General features: G+C 41.4%; 1 protein-coding gene across 4 annotated transcripts; it reads left to right on the top strand.

Annotated features, from left to right (window-relative positions):
- Nucleotides 1-6987: 6987 nt before the first annotated feature.
- Nucleotides 6988-20305, top strand: LOC105009676 (C-type lectin domain family 1 member B). 4 transcript variants are annotated; one of them, XM_020050628.3, is made up of 9 exons: nt 6988-7271; nt 7429-7530; nt 8885-8992; nt 10328-10432; nt 10612-10782; nt 11009-11154; nt 11278-11375; nt 11562-11690; nt 19648-20305. In XM_020050628.3, exons 1-8 carry the CDS (start codon nt 7193-7195, stop codon nt 11686-11688), a joined length of 936 nt encoding a protein of 311 aa, XP_019906187.1. In that variant the 5' UTR covers nt 6988-7192; the 3' UTR covers nt 11689-11690; nt 19648-20305. The 4 variants fall into 4 exon arrangements, with proteins under 4 accessions (XP_019906187.1, XP_010867409.1, XP_019906188.1 ...); XM_010869107.3 differs by lacking the exon at nt 19648-20305 and having other exon boundaries at nt 8888-8992; nt 11562-12092; XM_010869105.5 differs by lacking the exon at nt 19648-20305 and having other exon boundaries at nt 6990-7271; nt 11562-12092.
- Nucleotides 20306-21857: the final 1552 nt, after the last annotated feature.

Genomic DNA, 21857 nt, shown 5'->3' with positions numbered 1-21857 from the left:
AGTGCGATATTCATATCCTTCCATTTACACCTACCAAAATCTAATCCTCAACATGGGCAACACAACAGTTGTTGTTTAAAACACAAACTAAGTTGACACATGTTAACACGGTGCACAAAGTTCAATATGCAGTGCAATCTCTAGGTCATCGTACAGTTGTAAGGAGTGACTCATTATTGTGACTGAAGGAAAGACAACTAGTTATATCAATTACTTTATTTTAAAGTCTACAGCCCCTACAGACAGTCCCCCTTTGTGGAGGGGTGGCCAACACACACTGTGTGGTACCACATGCCACAGGTGGTGCACTCGATCTGAAAGGGAAAACTAGAAATATACAATAACTGTTGTATTCTGAGAGTTCACCCAGTGACATTAAGGTAGCCTATCCAAGGTGAATCCCGGTCTTCCAGCCAAGTGTCAGTCTGCAGCTGAATTTAGCTTCTTACCGTACTTTAAGTATAACTGGTAGAGTACTGCATACCGGTGTCATTTAACAAGGACCTTTCTATGTCCAGCCTTCATTTTGCCACACCCTCCTGGTCCACAGGGTACTTGCTCTGCAAGCTAAAAACATTCAGTATAATTATGTTAACTTGTTGATGATTGATGGCCACAGAAAGAACACTTACCTTGCACACACAAACACACCACATTATGTTGTGTCCTGCTGTTTGGGATGCTGTGGAGCATGTCCACTTCCCAATAGCTGGACAATGTCTCTGCACAAATGCTCTACATAGAGTGTATCTCAGGTATCTGGGAACAAAGATCGACCACTGGCTGTCCTTCACCCAGCATGCAGACAGAGTCTACAAAAAGGCCCATCAGCGCGTGTTCCTCCCATGGAAGCTGAAACGTTGTAATGTCAAAAACCTTAAAAGCTACACAAACATCAAACACATAAACTTTTAATAAGCGATTCAATCATTTAGTGAAAAAATATTTTGCACCTGCTATTGAAACAAAAAATAAATAAAGGCTAGACAATTACATCTTTAAGCAAAATGCATTTGTTTTTTCATCTGATTCAATCTACATTGGACATTTGAAATAGAGTAAAAGGGAACTACAAGAGAAAACAGGTTCAAGTGCCTTGCACAAGGCCACAGACAGAAGTTCAAAGTAGGAACATTTCATTTTCTGGACCAAAGCACTAGGTTTTCTGCTGCTGATGTCACTGATGCCAACCGTGTTGGATACTGGTATCTACAAATCCCTCGCCTGCCAATATTGGACTCAGCACATCAATGTGGATACAGGAACCATCAGCATAGGAGTTCGGGAAGTCTAAAAGCAAATCTAGACATACCATATGTTGGAGCTGACAGTAGACATTAAGGGCCGGTTTCGCAGACACGGATTATGCCCAGTCAAGGACAAAAAAAAGATTGTCCACTAAATAAGCAAACAAAGAAAATACACTGCTCCAAAAAATGAAGGGAACACTTAAATCACACATTGGGCTTCAATTAACAAAATATATTAAAGGTGAAAATCTTTACTGTACATTGTGTAATTCCTTGAGAACAAAATGACGTAACGGTCAATGGAAATCAAAATCACCCACCGATTGAGGGGTGGACTCAAACACAGGCTGTTCCAACTTCATCACAGCAACTCATAATGTGACGTTGGTGTGTGTATGGACCCTAACCCTAACCCTAACCCACCCAGACCTGGATCAGGGCGTCAGTGAGCTCCCGCTCAGTCTGTGGCGAAACCTGGTGGTGTCGGATGCACTGATACATAACGTCCCAGAGGTTCTCAACTGGATTCAGGTTGAGGGAAAGTGAGAGCCAGTCAATGGTATCAATGCCTTCGTCATGAACTGCCTACACATTCTGGCCACATGAGGCCGGGCATTGTCCTGCACCAGGAGGAACCCAGGGCCTGCTGCACCAGTGTCAAGTCTGACGATGGTTCTGAGGATTTCATCCCGGTACCTAACAGCAGTCACTACCGTTGGCTAACATCTGGAGGTTTGTGCGACCCTCCAAGGATATTCTTCCCCAGACCATCACTGACCCATCACCAAACCGGTCATGCTGGTTGATGTTGCAGGTACTATAACATATACCAGGGCGTCTTCAGACTCTGTCACGTGCTCAGTGCGAACCTGTTCTCATCTGTGAAGAGAACAAGGCGCCAATGGCAGACCAGCCAATTCTGGTGTTCTCTGGTGCGCCAATCAAGGTGCACAGTGCTGGGCTGTGAGCACAGGTTGCACTAGAGTACATTGGGCCCTCATGACCCCGCTGGAGGTCATTTTGTAGGGCTCTGCCAGTTCTTCTCCTGTTCCTTGCACAAAGAAGCATATATCGGTCCTGTTGGTGGGTTGATGCCCTTCTATGGCCCCATCCAGCTCTCGTTGTGTAACGGGCCATCACCTGGTATCTCCTCCATGCTCTGGAGGAGACTACTGGGAGACATAACAAACCTTCTTGCGATGGCACATATGGATGTGCCATCCTGGAGGACCTGGACAACCTGTGCAATCTGAATGGGCTGCAGGTACCGCTACCAGTAGTGACAAGGAAAATAGCAAAACAAAAAACTAGAGAAGAATCAATCAGGAAGCATATGGAGAGAGCAATTGTCTGTGGCCACCACCTGCAAAACCATTCCCTTTTAGGGGTGATCTTGCTGTTGCCTCTCCAGTGCACCAGTTGTCACTTTCATTTGACAGCAGAGGCTTCTTCCTAGCAACCCACCCATGAATGCCATTTTGATTCAGTGTTCTTATTGTGAAAGCATAGTAACCTAAGACACAGCTTAAAAAGATCTGCAAATTTCCAGGTGTATTTGGTTTGGCATTAATCCAATTTGATTGTTTTTCTTGTGGGTATTTTGGGAGGGCAACCACATCTAGGCTGAGTTGCTGTCGAGTTAAATGCTTTCCATTTGTAAGTGATTTGCCTCACAGTTGGGCTCAAATCTTTTGTATAGCTTTCCCCAGGCTGATGTGCTCTCATTACCTCCCTGATGTCCTCTGAGATCTCCTTTCCTAGCGGCATGGTGTTTTTTACATTCCCCTCTATGGGTAACACCAAACTGACCAGGTTTCTTGTCTCAATTTATCACTCCAACTCAAGCTATTTCCTACAGATTCCTCCTTTGATTGGTTAATTGGTTAATATAATAAATTAACCACTTGATTCAAACAAGGCAACTTGGAGTAAATTTTTTTCCACCTGCATTAAATCCTTTTTAGTTTCATCTAACTACATGCACAATTTCCTCCAAACCTACATATGGAATTAGTATGTATAAAACTTAAGTCTTAACTAAAAAAATAAATTATTTTCAATGAAGATGTCATGGTGAACACAAAGATATATAAACTTTTAAGCAGCACTGTATATCATTATTAAAAAATCGAATGCATTGTGAACAGTAGCCATTAATTTTTGTTGTTGGACTATCTGTCCTTGAGAAACACACACACACATACACACAACACACAGAGGGAGGGAGTTTTTATGACGTTTTTAGAATAAAAATAATCTCCACACTTTTGCCTTCCCAATACTTTGATCTAGGTTCACCTTTGTCTCATATGTCCATAAAACTCTGCTTTCAAACTTTACTGACTGGTCTCTGTACCGTATTTTTACCATTGTTTCCTTGTGTTTATTGCTGGCTATGGATATGGGACTCAACATTATCTCATCAAAGTTGGATTGGGCATCTTTGTGTAAGAACAAAGCTGCCTTATCTATTATTTACAAAGCAGTCCTGCCGAAACACATTTTGTAAATTTATTACATTTAGAAGCACCTATTCTCAGGGAGGCAGAACCCTTTGTTCTCGACAGAATTAGTAAAATCTCTGACATTAGATGTTCTGGTGCCTCAGGCCATTTGTATTGATTAAGGACATGAACTGCATGTGGATGAATTTCATTGCGTTTCCACTGTTTTCATTTAGTTATTTGTTTATATTATTGTGTTATAGTGTATATGTAGGGCTCTTTTGTAAAATGGTGTCATAATAGTTGTGCTGACAAAACTGGCCTTCATCTATAGCAGCAGCATGTGTGTTCGATTAAAGGTTCAAAAACAAAGAATTTTCTTCTGGAACTCATCTGTCTATTCTCGTTCTGAGAAATGAAGGTTGTTCCATGCGAGAAACTGCCAAGAAACTGAAGATCTCGTACAATGTAGTGTATTACTCCCTTCAATGTCCTTTGCAAACTGGCTCTAACCAGAATAGAAAGTGAGAGGCTCTGGTGCAAAACTGATCAAGAGGACAAAAACATTAGTGTCCAGTTTGAGAAACAGACACCTCACAGGTCCTCAATTGGCAGCTTCATTAAAAAGTCAACAGTGAAGAGGCTACACAAGGATGCTGGCCTTCGAGGCAGGGTTGCAAAGAAAAAGCCATATCTCAGACTGGCCAATAAAAAGTAAAGATTATGTTTGGCAAAAGAACACAGATACTGGACAGAGGAAGATTGGGCGGAGGTCATTATCCCGGAGTTGCCTCTTCACTGTAGAAAACCTTTGAACAGTAAGAGTCGCCAATTCTTTTTAATGAAGTGGCCATTTCGGGACCTGTGAGGCGTCTTTCTCAAACTAGACACTGTAATGGACATTACTAAGTGACCCAATATGTACGTGTGTGAGGGTGCACTACCATTCAAAGGTTTGGTGTCACTTAGAAATGTACTTATTTCTAAGTGATACCAACTTTTTTGTCCAATAAAATAACATCAACATACAGTGTAGGCATTGTTAAGGTTGTAAATGATGGTGGCCACACAACATATTGACACTTTGGGCCCAATTTGGACATTTTCACTTAGGGGTGTGTTCACTGATGTTGCCAGCGGTTTAGACATTAATGGCTGTGTGTTGAGTATTTTGAGGGGACAGCAAATGTACACTGTTATACAAGCTGTACACTCACTACTTTACATTGTAGCAAAGTGTCATTTCTTCAGTGTTGTCACATGAAAAGATATAATCAAATATTTACAAAAATTTGAGGGGTGTACTCACTTTTGTGAGATACACATACTCACAGTTCCTGAAAAAATTAAGAGACTACTGCCCCTTTTTCTTTCCTTTCCAAAAAAGTTGAAAAGGAAGGTTTTGAGTGAGGAACAGAAGGGTTAAAATGAAGAGACCACTGCAAACTGAACGCTTCTGTTCCTCACTCAAAACGTTACGTTTCAACTTTTTTGGAAAGGAAACAAAAAGATGCCGTGGTCTCTTATTTTTTTCCGGCGATGTGTGTGTGTGTGTGTGTGCATCCTTAGTAAGCAAGGGTTAGTGCTTAAAATGCCTCCACGGGTTGTTTAAAAACGTGTGTGTGTACATGAGTGGTAGAGATTCTGGAGACCATTGATTCTTCAGGAATGTGTGGTTGGGCAAAGATGGATGGTTAAAGAGAGACTCAGTGTTTCAGGGGGTGAGTGTTTTTGGCACATGTTTAAAAAGGTGTGGGTGTATTTCAGTTTAATATTTAGCTTTTTAGTTCCTCCTAGGGAGTGTTGCAAGATCTGTGTCTTGTACAGATCTGTATTAAACGTATAACAGAATATTGGCAACCTTGGCTTTAATTCTTTCAAAGTTCAAAGTATTATTTTAAATTACTTTAAACCCTACTTTTTGCATGATTGATTGTAATACCATGTCCAAAGGTGGTGGTCTTGATGTTTTTAAAACCACTTCTCATAAGAACTCTTAAAATAATGAAAAGAAAGTCATAACATTGCCAGAAATTAACTTTTTATACATTATTAACTCTGTAATTGCTAAATATTGAATATAAAATTACTCAATGGAGTGTAAATTAGGGAATGTAAATATGTGTTTAGTAATGCATTAGTCAAATATTATTATATTAGGAACATGCTGTTTACAGTTACAATTTATATATAGAAGGTATTTGTTTTTAAATGAAATTTGTTTCAGACATTAATCTAATGATTGCTAGAATGAGTAAAACATCCCAGTAGGCAATGCACTAGAATATACAAAGTTCGAAACAGCCACTTAGAAAAGACTAGGGATGTCATGGTTGGAAGTTTGGATAAAATGCCCTGGATGCAACATCCTAAAATATACAAAAAAAACAATCCCCCAATTTGGAAAGACTAGGGAGGCCATTATGTGTCATGGTTGGTAGTAAGAGCAGCACATGCCAGAATACAAAGCATTAATTATATACTGTATGTAAAAAATTAAAAAAAACACTAGATAAGACTAAGGATGTAATTTTGCACCTTGACTGCAAGTTTGAGTAACACTTCCCAGAATGCATTGCATTTAAAGACACATCAGTTGGTCCCTGATGATTTTTCCATTACAAATATCATAATTCTTAGATATGGATGTTACAGACATACAGGATTTACCATAACATTGGGCATGACTACTAGTCTCATGGTTTCCACTTTGGCCGATTACCCAGTATTCTTTGCAGTTAGGGTTGTCATCTAGAAAAGAACAGAAAGAGAACAGGTGGTCCTGTGAGCTGTAACTTATCAGCAGTCATGGAAAATTGTCAGAAAATATGTCGCTGTCTAAATGTATGAATCTTATTACACTCAGTTCTCATTAGACAAAAATATTCTATAATCTGAAGTAAATGCTTTTACATTGTCTATGAATTACAGAATGTTTGCAACAACTATTATTGTTTCAAATTGTTTAATTTTGTTTGACATTAAACAAGGTTGTCAGTCTAAAAAGACCAAAACATTTCCTGGTGTACTGCGTTCAATGAGTCAGTAATATAAATAGGGGGCGTGGCCAGTGAAGAGAAAACAACAAAGCCTTTTGTACCTAGATTGATTGATTACTCAGAATGCGGTCTTTCTAGGCGGCCGTATGTTGATTTTCCCAAGTGCATGTAAAAATAAAAAACCTTTATTGAACTTTGGACTCAAGGTCAACAGTGTTTTCTTTCACAAAAAGAACTTCAATTATTAACAGTAATGGTGATTAGGTGGCATGGCGAAATGTTTTATGAGTTGGCGAGCCAAAATCAAGGAGGAAGTATGATTGGTTAATGAAATGACGACTCACTTAATCCAGTGTTTAAACGCATTACTTTCATTTATGTGGCTCTATCTACAGATACTTTTGTATGTGACTTGCTACACTGACTTGCAAAACCAGAACCTTTCTCTGTCACTGACATCTCGAAAGTTAGAGAAGTAGACAGCAAAAACAAGACAGTCATGGAGTTGCATGAAATTACTGGAAAGATGGACAGAATTTCTGAACTGGAAGAAAGTAAGAGAGTACTGGAGACCTCAGGTACAAAAAGAGCACACCATCACCAAAGTTGAGCATTGCCTTTTCAATCTGAAATTATTTAAATTTCTACCTTAAAATACATTTTGTTCAGGCTGCATAATCTTTTGTTCTGTCCTGAAAACCTTCCCTGTAACTTGTCTATCTGCATTTTTGTCAGTGGAAGAACGTGGATCACCAGTCTCCTCCAAACAGAAGAGTGCATCAGAGAACATTTCTGTTGAAACTTCTCCTGGCCAGCTTCTCACCACAGTCTTGCCAGGTATAGATTACTGCAACACTCTCTTATTACATTAATGATCACATTTACTTTACTTTATAAATCCTTTTTAAATAAGAAGTCACAAATGGCTTCATAGATAATCACCCTAAACCTCAAAGATTATTATTATTATTGTTAGACAACATTTATATTAATTATTCCTAAATAAAATGATATTTGAAAATGTGAGTGCTACATTTTATTTCCCCTTTAAAGGGGCCATAATGGAAGATTTTTACTGTACTGCTAGCATAAACACAAGCATAAATTACCAGAAGACATCGTCAGTCATTGTTTTAAGGTCGTGTTAAAAACAAAATGTCTGAAATTTGTGCCTGAGATTTTCCCCACTGGAACTTTCTCAACCTCCATCTAGCAATTTGCACTGGCCTGTCTCCTCATGCAGGCTTCTGACACTTGCAAAGCAACCCATTCTAAACCCCCTGGAATAGATAACTAGCCCTCTCCCAACCCCCCTGAAATACAGTGGGTAATATTATTCCAGTTTTGTTTAAGAATAAAGATGGGGAGGGGTTCATCACTCCGTGAAAGACTGCGCAGGCAAATAGTGCAACAATTAAAAAATAAAGTTTCACAGCGAAAATTGGAAACAGGGTTGTATTTACAAGAAATTCTCTCCTAAAATCTTCCCCTCCCCTTACTCCCCATCTTTACTTCTGAAAGGCTTATGCCCTCTGGGATGCTCTTTTTGTACCTAATCATGTTACTGACATGTTTCACCAGGGTTTTCTTTTAGCATTACACTACTTTTACTGTCTTTTTGTTGCCCCTGTCACTTCTTTATTAAAAAGTGTTGCTGGCATTAAATTCAAAGTGGGCATAAACTATTCTCAGTTTCAACATTTGATGTCTTGTCTTTGTACTATTTTCAATTAAATAGAGGGATAAATAATTTGCACACCATAGCGCTCGGTTTTTCTTTGCATTTTATGCAGCGTCCCAGCGTTTTTGCAAACAGGGTTCTATCAGAGGCAGGTTTTTACACCTATCGTGTGCGAGTGAGAGAGTCAAGATGACCTTTATTTGCTGTATACATTGGGACATCCTCGCAGTTTTACTGGGTGTAATGGTTCTGCTAGGAGTGAACAGCATTTGGAGACGGGACAGGCAAGGTTTACTTAAAGAGAGGAAAAGATGGTATGAATAGAGAGAGACTGAAATATTTTGTGTGTTAGAGAGAAAGACAGTGGTCGATGTTACAATAAAAGTACAGTTTTCCCAGTTCCCAAATTTTCATTAGAATCACATTGCCTTGGGTTGGCCTTGAATTTCAGGTTGCGTGTTCTTGTTTTACCATCCTAAAACTGTTTCTGTGTCTCCATCTCTTTGGAAGAAGCAGAATCAACTGTCTACTCCAAACTGAGCGGTCCATCAGAAGATATTGATGCTGGATCTTCTGCTGACTGGGCCTCTGCCGCAAGTGTGACAGTGCCGCTTTTGGGTAGACAATACTCTGCCCCGGGATTCACAGGGTTAACATAAAGACAGGGAAGAGGGATAGGGAGAGTCTGAAAGAGATTGCACGTGGCAATCCCAAAGCCTTACAATAATCTCCTGTTAAAATAACTTCAAGGACTAGATGGCTCTCTGGGGCGTTTACAACTCACTCCTGCGTGTGAATTCACACCCACATATGCAATCGCACGCACACACACACGCACACACACACGCACACACAAGATCATGAATTCTCCATCTCTATCAAGCACACAAATGCAAGTAGCTAAATGTCCAGACAGCTTGGGATTCTCTCTCTCATACATACACACGTTTGGTTACAGTGTTGTGAAAAAGTATTTGCCCCCTTCCTGATTTCCTCCATTATTGCATATTTGTCACACTGAATGGTTTCAGATTCTCATTCAAAATGTAATATAGGAGGAAGCGGACCTGAGTAAACACAAAATGTTGTGTTTAAATTGTCAGATTTCTACTATCCTACTAACATAAATACAAGCACAAATGACAAGAAGACATTGCAATAGATGTGGCGAGAGCCTAAATTATTCCCCATTTTAACTTTCTCACTGGTCCATCTATCAGTTTGTATTGACTTGTAGTCCACATACTGCTTTTAGACACTACTAACCCCCCATCGCTAACCCCCCCTGGACTAACTAATACTATCCCCCACCCTAAACCACCCTGGACTAACTAATACTATCCCCCATCCTAAACCCCCAGGACTAACTAATACTATCCCCCATCCTAAACCACCCTGGACTAACTAATACTATCCCCCATCCTAAACCACTCTGGACTAACTAATACTATCCCCCATCCTAAACCACTCTGGACTAACTAATACTATCCCCCATCCAGAACAATTGGAGAAGTCCAAGCATGAGCCCAATCTGTTGTTTAAAAATCAGTCTCCAGGCCATTTACAACTCTATGTCAAACACATGTATAATCTCTCTATCGCACACACACAGACACACACGTGCGTGCGCAGAGAGGCAACAACAGAATTATGGGACAAACTGAACATTGTGTTTCAGGAATTAATTATGAAAAGGGGATGTTTCTGTAGACCACAGAGATGGCAGTGCTTTTGGCCTTCGGTCACACTCTGCCATGGGTCAGAAACGGCAACATGTTATACCACATTTTGTCGTATTGTAAGTGGAAGGCATGCCAAATTATCGGACGAGGCAAACACAGAGTTATCGGTAGAACTGAAGAAACAAAGTGGGCAAGGCAGGCAGGAACTCAACAGTTGGTTGTAGCAATTACTTATAAAATGTCAGTCTAAGACTAGTGTTTCCCTGTGTAGATCCGAAGGTCTGGAATAAATTTGGGGTGTACCGGGCCCTTTGCTTAATGCTGTCTTTCCTCTGTCTGGCTCTACTGGTGGTCGTCATCATCCTCAGTGTCAAATGTGAGTGTCATGGCAATACATTCTAAAATCCTGTTTTAGAAACAGGCAGTACTGGTTTTACTCTGGTAAAATATCTGGCTCTACACGGCCTCCTTGAAACTGTGTGCCAAAATAATGAAATAAGAAATAATAAACATTGTGATGTGAGAATTATCTTATACCTATTCTTAATTTTGTAGCACAGTCCCAGCCCCCAGTCTGCAATGAGACTGTGAAGCGGGGCGAGGCCAAAGTGGAGGGAGGCTATGTGATTGGTGAAAGGAATGAGGGGGAGGTGGAGCGTTCCCGCTCCACTCAGGTGTGCAACCTGAAGAAATGTAAAGCACTTTACTGGGAACAGCTGAATCGTGGTAGGTCCACTACTTCATGGTGTTGGTCTAATGTAGCCTAATGAATGGTGTTGTAATGCTGCCAAAGTGAGTTGTCAGTGGATGGATCCAAAGCTCTAGATCTCTACAAATCCTCAACATAATTCCATGCTCACAACTGAAATGTACTTGACTAACCTGAGGTGTGAACTGAATTGTACATTATTGTTTAATTAAAAGTACTTTCTCTCCTTAAATCCACATTCAGACTGCGAGAAATGTGAAAAGGGCTGGCTGCACTTTGAAAGCTACTGCTACTTCCTCTCCAGGAACAGAATGACATGGAACGAGAGCAGGGAGGAGTGTCAAAAGAGAAAGGGAGATCTGGTCGTCATAGACAACCAAAGACTCCAGGTTGGTCCGCCACAACTCTAATTCTAATCTACACCTTTGTGGCCTAATTCTATAATGGTGACCAAGGGTTTTGGTAAAACAATTTTTTTTGGACCAATTGGTAACACCAAATGATTCTTCCAGACCTTTCTAACGAACAATGGGAACCTGCTGTACTGGATTGGCCTGAGACAAAGGACAGGGACCTGGGTCTGGGTGAACAACACAGTGCTGGGACAAAGGTGAGGGACTGTTGATGATGATCAGGACGACGATGCGTGAGTTACCCTTCAATAGGTCTTCAACAGATATACCGTGTCTTCTATTCTCTACCACAGCAGAAATAAAAACCGCTTTCTGTCATCCAGAACTGTTATGTGTTAGTATGGACAGTACTGAGCCATTCTCTCTCTTCCTCTTATTGATAGTTACTGGTCAGAGTCCAGTGGACAATACGACTGTGGCTTAATAATGGGCAGGGATCCTCCAGAGAGAAGCTGGAAAACTTCACCTTGTCACATCTCCACCTTCTACATCTGTCAGAGAGGGTACTAAAGGTCAGACTGCTCCATCACCAGGCTCTGGTCTTTGATAGGGTTACTGCCACATGCCAACCAGCAGCAGACTAAGCTGCCTTCTGAAATAGCATCTATGCCATATATCATTCATTACAAATCAATACTATTTTACATCATGATTATGCATCTCTATCAATAGCCTATCATTCATCATTCTAGTCTACCAGTCACCATATATCAGGGGTGTGCTGGTAAATATAATGAGATTACAGTTTTGAGAGGAAGTAACCTACATACTCAGGTGCTTTTGGATTTGGACTTAGAAATGATACCTCTTGCACTTATTTGTTGTTTTGTTAAGACGTTTTATATGCTTTATTAATTACTTTCAATGTAATAATGATCTACATCCTGCTGTGCATTAAATATCATCAGGTTTTGTATTGTGGTTGAAAATCATTTAAAAGACAAATGTATTTATCATTTGTCAGGGTAATAAAATTTCATTTGTTGTACTTACCAACAATAAAATAACATACGTGAAGAATCAAACCTGCAGCAAAGTCTATATACACTGCTTAAAAAAATTACAGGAACACTGAAATCACACATCGGGTCTTGGCAAACAAAATATTATATTAAAGATCAAACTCTTTACTGTACACTGTAATTCGTTGAGAACAAAATGACGTAAAAATTGTCTGCCAGAAAGGGAGTCCCATTTTTATTAAATGAAACTCTAGAATGAAATTAAATTTCTGAAATTTTTGGTGAGGGAAAGACACAAAACTGGGTAATCTTTGGATAAATCACTGTGTACGTATACTGTACAGTATGTATACTGTGTGTATATATATATATGATTCCTGTATGTAATCTATATACAGCTTTGAAACAAACCTTTTGCAGCTGTCTATCAGTTTGCCCTTTGATTTATATCTGTGGGCCACTATAGAATTTATTTTATGTTGTATGAAAAGATGGGGTGCGGGCCCCTTTATGTAGGGGGCTTTAGCAGAAACATCCAGCATGCATCACTTCACAAATTAAAGTTAAAACAATTAATGATTATTACACAAAAACACAGGAGGAGTGTGTGCTGGATATCCCAGGGGTAGCCTTTTTACTTATCTTGACTCATTTAACTTCTCCCAGTCAGCTTTTACCACTGTTGTAAATTGCATTTAAAAAGCTCAGTGTGAAACACACCAGCATTCAGCTAGGCGATAAGGTAGAACAAAACTGACATTTATGTATAACAAACATTTCCAGGGATAACCGCCATGGTGAAAGAAAATCTAAACATTTTGACCAGTACGTCTCAAACAATGAGGGGAAGAAAGTTTACTGAAATAATTTAATTACATATTAACTAGGTTTTGAAGCATGAATTAAATGTTTTGGGTGAGTTACTACATTCTGCAGACATGCAATGGAGTTGTGATGCCCCATGAAACTGTTGTGACGATTGCACTTACCGTTAAGAGAATGTTAAGACTGTTAAAACATTTTTGCCAAAGCAATTGAGAAAAACAGTAATATGATCATATATTGGGCAAGAGATTGCAGCTTCGTTACATTACTGTAGTCAGAACAAAACCGGTCTTTGCTCTGGAACCATATCTGCCATGGCTGCCACTATTGATATCAAGGTTAGGGTTAGGGCTGATTTTCAGTCAGAGACAGAATACCTGACCACTTTGACTGACACGAAATGTAGGAAGTACCTATGTACTATGTTACTGTCCATGGTTAGGTTTAGGGTTAACGCTAACCATGGTCACTAACATAGTACATTGGTTTTTCCTAAATTCCTGACCGACTGAAAATCAGCCGTTGCGAAAGTCATATACAACCTAAACAGTGTATTTCTAAACAATTTTATGTTATGTTAATGAACAGAAAATGTGTTTATCTTTAAAAAATCATGCACATTTCAAAGTGACCCCAAACTTTTCAACGGCAGTAAATATGCATAAATGTGGCAGTTGGATTAACATAAATAAGTCAGTCCTTGGGAGATCCACCGTAAACACCAATCACAGCTGCACATCCTTTGGTGGTAAGTGTCTGCCAGCTCTTGTTTCCTGCTTTTTTTTGTAAGGGATTTCTCTTTGCACATCTTCCATGTAGGCCAGCCTTTTGGAGCAGCCTCGTAACAGACATATTCTACACTCTCCCTTCAGCACATCCACATGCATCTTACCGTCTGCCTCCAAAAACATACACCTCACGGTGATTTAAAGTTAGTGCACAACATAATGAATGCATGTACACTGTTTCTGACCCTGGCTATGATAAGATCCAGATTCCTCTATAAATAAGGTGGGCTGGAGTGACAGCAAATCAGATGTGATAAAATACCACAGTTGAAAACATGATGCTGATGGTGTAAAAACCTCATCTGGAACATTTTGTAGCTACCAAGCAGTTTACTCTGTTTATGAAACATTTTACTGTCCTTCCATCATTCATTTTGGACTGCGGACATTCTGTCTCCGTGCGGTGTTGTCAAAAAAAGAGAGAAATTATATTTGATATGCAACTTGCACGCAACAGACTTCATATGAGGAAGTTGTTACACCTCAGGGATGCTGACGAGCTCACCGGTCCAAATCACACAGCGTGTGGGATGGAGATGATATCTCCTGGGACAGGCAGTTACCATAGAATCTTGAATCTGTCACGCAGTGTGTCATCTAATTCAGCTAATTGACATAATTTTATATTTTTTACAACCGTGTTTCAGTTGTAATTATAGCCATGAGCAGTGGGGGGGCACTAGGCAGACAGAAAGTGACTGACACACGCACATCAGTCATCTCTACATCCACACTTCCACTCTCTTCATTCTGTCCCAAATGCCACCTTATCCCACAGGAAGTACACAACCCAGGGAAATGGGTTCCATTTGGGACACTGGCCATCACACAGCTGGGGGGGGCGGGGCTGGCAATGACAAGATCCGGCTTCCTTTGAACAGCCAGAGGACAGAGGTGTCAACACAGCGATCAGAGGTGTAAACATACCGCATTAAAACATGATGCCAACAATGGATAATCAGGTGTCTGTTTTAAACTTTGTGGCCACAAATTGAACAGGCACATGTCGCTTAGAAGCAACATCCAGTGGTTATAAAATACTGCAATAGAGAAGAGCATTTTCTTTGTTGCTATCTTGTCCTTGCACATTTAGGAGTTAACACTGATTTATTTGTGAACTTACGCATTAAATTGTACCCGCTGGGAACATCCTCTGAAGTTAATTCACTAGCAAATAATGTCTATGAACGTGCTCCACTCTGCGCTCTGTGCTCGGATGCTAGAGGTCAGGACATCTGGTTATTTGGGGGGGGGGGGGGGGGGGGGGGGGCTAGATGTCAGGACATGTCTGGGTGGTGGGGGGGACTAGAGGTCAGGACATGTCAGGGTGGTGGGGGGGACTAGAGGTCAGGACATGTCAGGGTGGTGGGGGGGACTAGAGGTCAGGACATGTCAGGGTGGTGGGGGGGGCTTGAGGTCAGGACATGTCTGGGTGGTGGGGGGGACTAGAGGTCAGGACATGTCAGGGTGGTGTGGGGGGGGCTTGAGGTCAGGACATGTCTGGGTGGTGGGGGGGACTAGAGGTCAGGACATGTCAGGGTGGTGTGGGGGGGACTAGAGGTCAGGACATATCAGGGTGGTGTGGGGGGGGCTTGAGGTCAGGACATGTCAGGGTGGTGTGGGGGGGGCTTGAGGTCAGGACATGTCAGGGTGGTGTGGGGGGGGCTTGAGGTCAGGACATGTCTGGGTGGTGTGGGGGGGACTAGAGGTCAGGACATGTCTGGGTGGTGGGGGGGACTAGAGGTCAGGACATATCAGGGTGGTGTGGGGGGGGCTTGAGGTCAGGACATGTCAGGGTGGTGTGGGGGGGGCTTGAGGTCAGGACATGTCAGGGTGGTGTGGGGGGGGCTTGAGGTCAGGACATGTCAGGGTGGTGGGGGGGACTAGAGGTCAGGACATGTCAGGGTGGTGTGGGGGGGACTAGAGGTCAGGACATGTCAGGGTGGTGTGGGGGGGGCTTGAGGTCAGGACATGTCAGGGTGGTGTGGGGGGGGCTTGAGGTCAGGACATGTCAGGGTGGTGTGGGGGGGGCTTGAGGTCAGGACATGTCAGGGTGGTGTGGGGGGGGCTTGAGGTCAGGACATGTCAGGGTGGTGTGGGGGGGGCTTGAGGTCAGGACATGTCAGGGTGGTGGGGGGGGGGCTTGAGGTCAGGACATGTCAGGGTGGTGGGGGCTACAACCTCCTGTCCCTCTGAGAAGAACACTGTGAGTGGATCAGACTAGGGACACGTCAGGAGTTCATGGCCTTTTATGTCATGATACCCTTTTGGTGTCACGTAATAGCAGACATAATCAGCTGAGTGGTTGACAGCCTTTCGCGTATGTTTTTCCATTGCTCACGTAATAACTTGAGTGGTTGAGCATCAGTGATGGGATGACCAGGGAGAAGTTTCCTGATGTTCTTCCATCTGACACATACATCTGATTCCCTCCACCAGTGAGATGATTGGGGTCCCATCTGATGAATCCAAAGGCCCTGTGTTTCCAACATGTCTCTGTTCCATTGGGTTCATCGTGGTTAAAGCAGGGCAGTGCAGCCTCCTCTCCCACTGACAGAGACAACACCTGTGACCAATGTATAATAATAAAAACCTGTATGTGAACACAAAGCTGTCCCACCAGTACCACACACATATAATCAAAATGCAGGGTGTTGTCCAAAGGAATGTTGCTGATGAAAAGAAAGGAGCTCTTGAAAAGAGAGGAACTGTACTATTTTGTCTCTTCCTTTATGGAACCATCTTACCGTCATATTGTCACCATCCCTCACACTGCAGCTTCTCTGTCTCTCCTGGATTAGCATGCATTTGCTTCATCTTACCTGGACCACTGCAAACTAGATCAGTACTCTCCTGGTCCATCACCCTCTCCTGGTCCATCACCCTCTCCTGGTCCATCACCCTCTCCTGGTCCATCACCCTTTCCTGGTCCATCACCTTCTCCTGGTCCATCACCCTCTCCTGGTCCATCACCTTCTCCTGGTCCATCACCCTCTCCTGGTCCATCACCCTCTCCTGGTCCATCACCCTCTCCTGGTCCATCACCCTGCCGTCTCTCCAACACTTCGTCATGTCGTTTCCAGAGTCTGATTGAGTGAGTCTGTCTGGATATAAACTGATCCTGTTTCAGTTTCAGTAGATCCTTCGTCTCTCCAGCCAGTGTGGAATTATCAAGTGGGATGGATATTTTCCACTTCCGGATCCCTCCTTCTGGGGATGTGATGATCGAACAGCAGCCTCCATCATTAGGAATGGAAAAGTAACAGGACTCTTCTTCAGTCTTGATGTCCAGGTCTGTGTGGATTGTTCAGATCAGAACAGCCAAAAAAACACACTGAGCTTCATGATCCAAGCCATCCTATTCAGAGATGTCAGTCACGTCACACTGTTTTACAAATAAAGCCTTGGTAGCTTGATCTATGAGTTACGCATGGCTATACAGCAACATTTATCTGGAATGATCAATAAGAATATCAAAAATACCCACACTCTTTTTGCCATGGTTGACAAGCTTAGAAACCTCTTAAAGCAGAAATCATCAGAACTCGTGTCCACTGTGAAATGTAATGAATTTGTGTGTTGGTTTCTTCAGTGAAAGAAAGAATGAAAAGAAAGAATGTGGCCCAGAGGTAGCATATAGAGATTGAACAGAAGTGGTCTGAGAACTGATCCCTGGGGAACTTTTCAGGTCATAGCCACCCTATCAGATTCATGATTGCCAATGGTGACCAATTAACCCCGACCATCTAAATAAGATCTGAACAAATTAAGGACTTTCCCGGAGTGTCCTACACAATTTTCCAGCTTGTCCAGAAGTGTTCTATGATCTACCGAGTCAAATGAAGCACTGAGATCTAATAGAACCAGAACAGTTATTTTATCCGAATATCATTTAAAACTTTTATCAGAGCCGGTTCAGTACTGTGGTAAAAGCCTGACTGAAATGTGTCTAAGAAAGTGTCATGGAAACCACTAAATGGGAAAAGCACAAAGACAGTAAAGTATTTTCACAAGTAAAGCTTTATTTTAGATTTGCAAACCTGGAGTCAGGTCAAAACTCTTTCTCAATGATCTTGGCTATTGTAACGGTCCCTTCCTGAAGGGACCATTCCACTTCGTGTTTTCTATGTGTCCTTGTCTTACCCTTGTATGGTCTTTCCTGTTCTTGTTTTAGTTAATCGGTATATTCATTTCACCTGTGTTTTAGCCCCCACCTGTTTCTGTTCTCCTCGTTTCTCAGTGTATTTAGTTCAGCCATTTTCTCCCTGTTATTGTTGGTCATTGTGCGTGTATGCCCGTCATGCTCTTGTGCTCTTGTGCTCTTGTGCTCTTGTGCTCTTGTGCTCTTGTGCTCTTGTGCTCTTGTGCTCTTGTGCTCTTGTGCTCTTGTGCTCTTGTGCTCTTGTGCTCTTGTGCTCTTGTGCTCTTGTGCTCTTGTGCTCTTGTGCTCTTGTGCTCTTGTGCTCTTGTGCTCTTGTGCTCTTGTGCTCTTGTGAACCCCTGAACTCTGGGGTATTTCTGCAGTGCCCGGCACTCTGTTTGGTTCTCTTTATTTTTTGTTAAATAAAAAGGGGCAACCCTCAACCTTCTGCACCTGCCTCCGTCTCCTAATCAACAAACGTGACAGCTATAAAAGGGAGATTTGATACAGGTCTGTCGTTGTTCAATATTGATGCATCCAGTGTTCTCTGGAGTATTGGGAGAGTATTAAGAGGAAAAAGACTCATGATAGCCTCATACACATACAATACATACAATACGTCAAAGACCCTAAAACCCATTTAAAGGTATGTTTCTCTAATTATGGAACATCTGTTATCTACAGTACTGTGCAAAAGTACTGTGCACCTGAAAGTCAAAATAAAGCAATTTATTTGGGTGGTAAGTGTTTTCTTTTAAATATATGTGTAAAGTACCTGTCAAATGTTTGGACACAACTACTGTTAAGGGTATTTCTTTTTACATTGTAGACTAATATTGAAGACATCAAAACAACAAAATAACACACTCTACTGACAGAAACTCTAGTATCACTGAACATCACACTACAACTGACAGAAACTCTAGTATCACTGAACATCACACTACAACTGACAGAAACTCTAGTATCAATGAAAATCACACTACAACTGACAGAAACTCTAGTATCACTGAGCATCACACTACAACTGACGGAAACTCTAGTATCACTGAACATCACAATACAACTGACAGAAACTCTAGTATCACTGAACATCACACTACAACTGACAGAAAATCTAGTATCACTGAACATCACACTACAACTTACAGAAACTCTAGTATCACTGTGCATCACACTACAACTGACAAAACATGTAGTATTACTGTACATCATACTAAAACAGACAGAAACTCTAGTAAGACTGTACATCATACTACAACAGACAGAAACTCTAGGAACATTGTACATCATACTATGTATTTATAATGCCTTTTTTACAACAGCAGTTGTTATAAAGTGCAAAACACCCAGCCCGAAACCGCAAGGAGCAAGCAACAACAGTGTTGAAGCACAGTGGTTAGGAAAAACTCCCTAAAGGGAGCCGAAATTTAGGAAACCTAGAGAGGAACCAGGCTCAGTGGGTTAACCAGTCATCTTCGGGCTAATATACAGCACTTTCTTTATTAAATTTGTAAATTTGCTATGTAAAAAATGTAATACTTCTATAACATATGTCAGGTCTCAGTGGACCTGCTCACCAGTAAAGATTCTCGTGAGAACCTTAAGTTCATGTTTATATTCCACTCTGTAATGTCTCTACTTCTCATCTTAGTAACTTCTCACTCCTGTCTTTCATCTCCTCTCTCCCCTCTTTCTTCATCACTGCTTTCTCCCTCCTCTACACATCTGCTGCTGCTCTTCCAACCAGAAGCTGTGGATGAAGAGTGAGGTCCGACAACTGCTGAAGGCATGTGACAATGCCTGCAGATTCGGCGATGTGGAGGCTTACAGCTCATCCAGGACCAACTTGAAAAGGGGCATCAAGATGGCTGAACATGACCACAAACTGCGGATTTAGGAGCACTTCAACAACAACTGTGATCCTAAACGCATGTGGCAGGACATTCAAGCCATTACTGACTACCGGTCAAAGATTCCTGCCCCCAAGGCCAGTGACGTCTTCTTCACCGACGAGTTAAACAGGTTCTACGCCTGCTTCAACAGATGATTAGAGACAAAAGAGAGCTCCCTCTCTTTGATCATTGGTAATGCAGTTACTTTATTACATTTTTCATATAGAAAGCCTTGTCGGGAATTGTTTGTGAACCTAAGTAAACAGTATGTGTAAAATGTAACAGTGCAGTCGGACTCTAAGTTCAGGTAATAATTACCACATGATCATTATAACTGCAAAAAGTGTATGAGGAAAAAAAAACAAGCATTGTAATGGTATATATATTTTATATTATAAATAATATTTAGAAAAACCGATCTGGTAGAACCGCTCTAAAAGCAAAAGGCAAAGACACTGGATAGGTCATTTCTGACATATAAAAATGGAACAGTAAAGAACTGCTTCCTTGATTTCGTCTTGGTAGAGGAAACATTCTCTGTTTTTTTGGTATTTTCATTGATGAAAATTGCTGACAATGAAATTAAAATTATTATTTCTAATGGAATCCAGAAATACTCACTTTTATTTTTATTACAATCTACTCAGAAATGAGGTGAACCTGTTGAAAGTGTTGGTGAAAAAGTGACAGGAAACATCTCAAGACATTATCTGAAAAAAAAAAACGATTTGACTGACAGGGACATGGAATGTGGAGGGCAGCAACTGCCATATTTCGTGTCACTGTTGTAATCCATAAAGGCGACAAATATTTCAGCCTATACCACATGTTCTATGGTAGGTCAAGGGGTTCTGCTATGAGCATTCCCTCCCAGGGTTGGTGGTTCAGTTCCGACCTGATCCTCTGCCATTTCAGAGATATTCTTGAGAATCACTTTCCATGAACATGGGGGCAAAGTCTCTCCCAGCATTCTGACAGAAATAGTTTTTTTTTTTTTTTTTTATTAGAATCTACTCTGAAATGAGGTGAACCTGTTGAAAGTGTTGGTGAAAAAGTGACAGGAAACATCTCAAGACATTATCTGAAAAAAAAAACTATTTGACTGACAGGGACATGGAATGTGGAGGGCAGCAACATCCCATATTTCGTGTCACTGTTGTAATCCATAAAGGCGACAAATATTTCAGCCTATACCACATGTTCTATGGTAGGTCAAGGGGTTCTGCTATGAGCATTCCCTCCCAGGGTTGGTGGTTCAGTTCCGACCTGATCCTCTGCCATTTCAGAGATATTCTTGAGAATCACTTTCCATGAACATGGGGGCAAAGTCTGTCCCAGTATTCTGACAGAAATAGTTTTTTTTTTTTTTTTTATTAGAATCTACTCTGAAATGAGGTGAACCTGTTGAAAGTGTTGGTGAAAAAGTGACAGGAAACATCTCAAGACATTATCTGAAAAAAAAAACTATTTGACTGACAGGGACATGGAATGTGGAGGGCAGCAACAGCCATATTTCGTGTCACTGTTGTAATCCATAAAGGCGACAAATATTTCAGCCTATACCACATGTTCTATGGTAGGTCAAGGGGTTCTGCTATGAGCATTCCCTCCCAGGGTTGGTGGTTCAGTTCCGACCTGATCCTCTGCCGTTTCAGAGATATTCTTGAGAATCACTTTCCATGAACATGGGGGCAAAGTCTGTCCCAGTTTCTGACAGAAATAGTTTTTTTTTTTTTTTTTATTAGAATCTACTCTGAAATGAGGTGAACCTGTTGAAAGTGTTGGTGAAAAAGTGACAGGAAACATCTCAAGACATTATCTGAAAAAAAAAACGATTTGACTGACAGGGACATGGAATGTGGAGGGCAGCAACTGCCATATTTCGTGTCACTGTTGTAATCCATAAAGGCGACAAATATTTCAGCCTGTACCACATGTTCTGTGGTAGGTCAAGGGGTTCTGCTATGAGCATTCCCTCCCAGGGTTGGTGGTTCAGTTCCGACCTGATCCTCTGCCATTTCAGAGATATTCTTGAGAATCACTTTCCATGAACATGGGGGCAAAGTCT

The sequence above is a fragment of the Esox lucius genome, chromosome 11, assembly GCF_011004845.1.
Source record: "Esox lucius isolate fEsoLuc1 chromosome 11, fEsoLuc1.pri, whole genome shotgun sequence".
In the NCBI taxonomy this organism is placed as follows: domain Eukaryota; kingdom Metazoa; phylum Chordata; class Actinopteri; order Esociformes; family Esocidae; genus Esox; species Esox lucius.
This window is presented reverse-complemented; position numbering and strand designations above follow the sequence as displayed.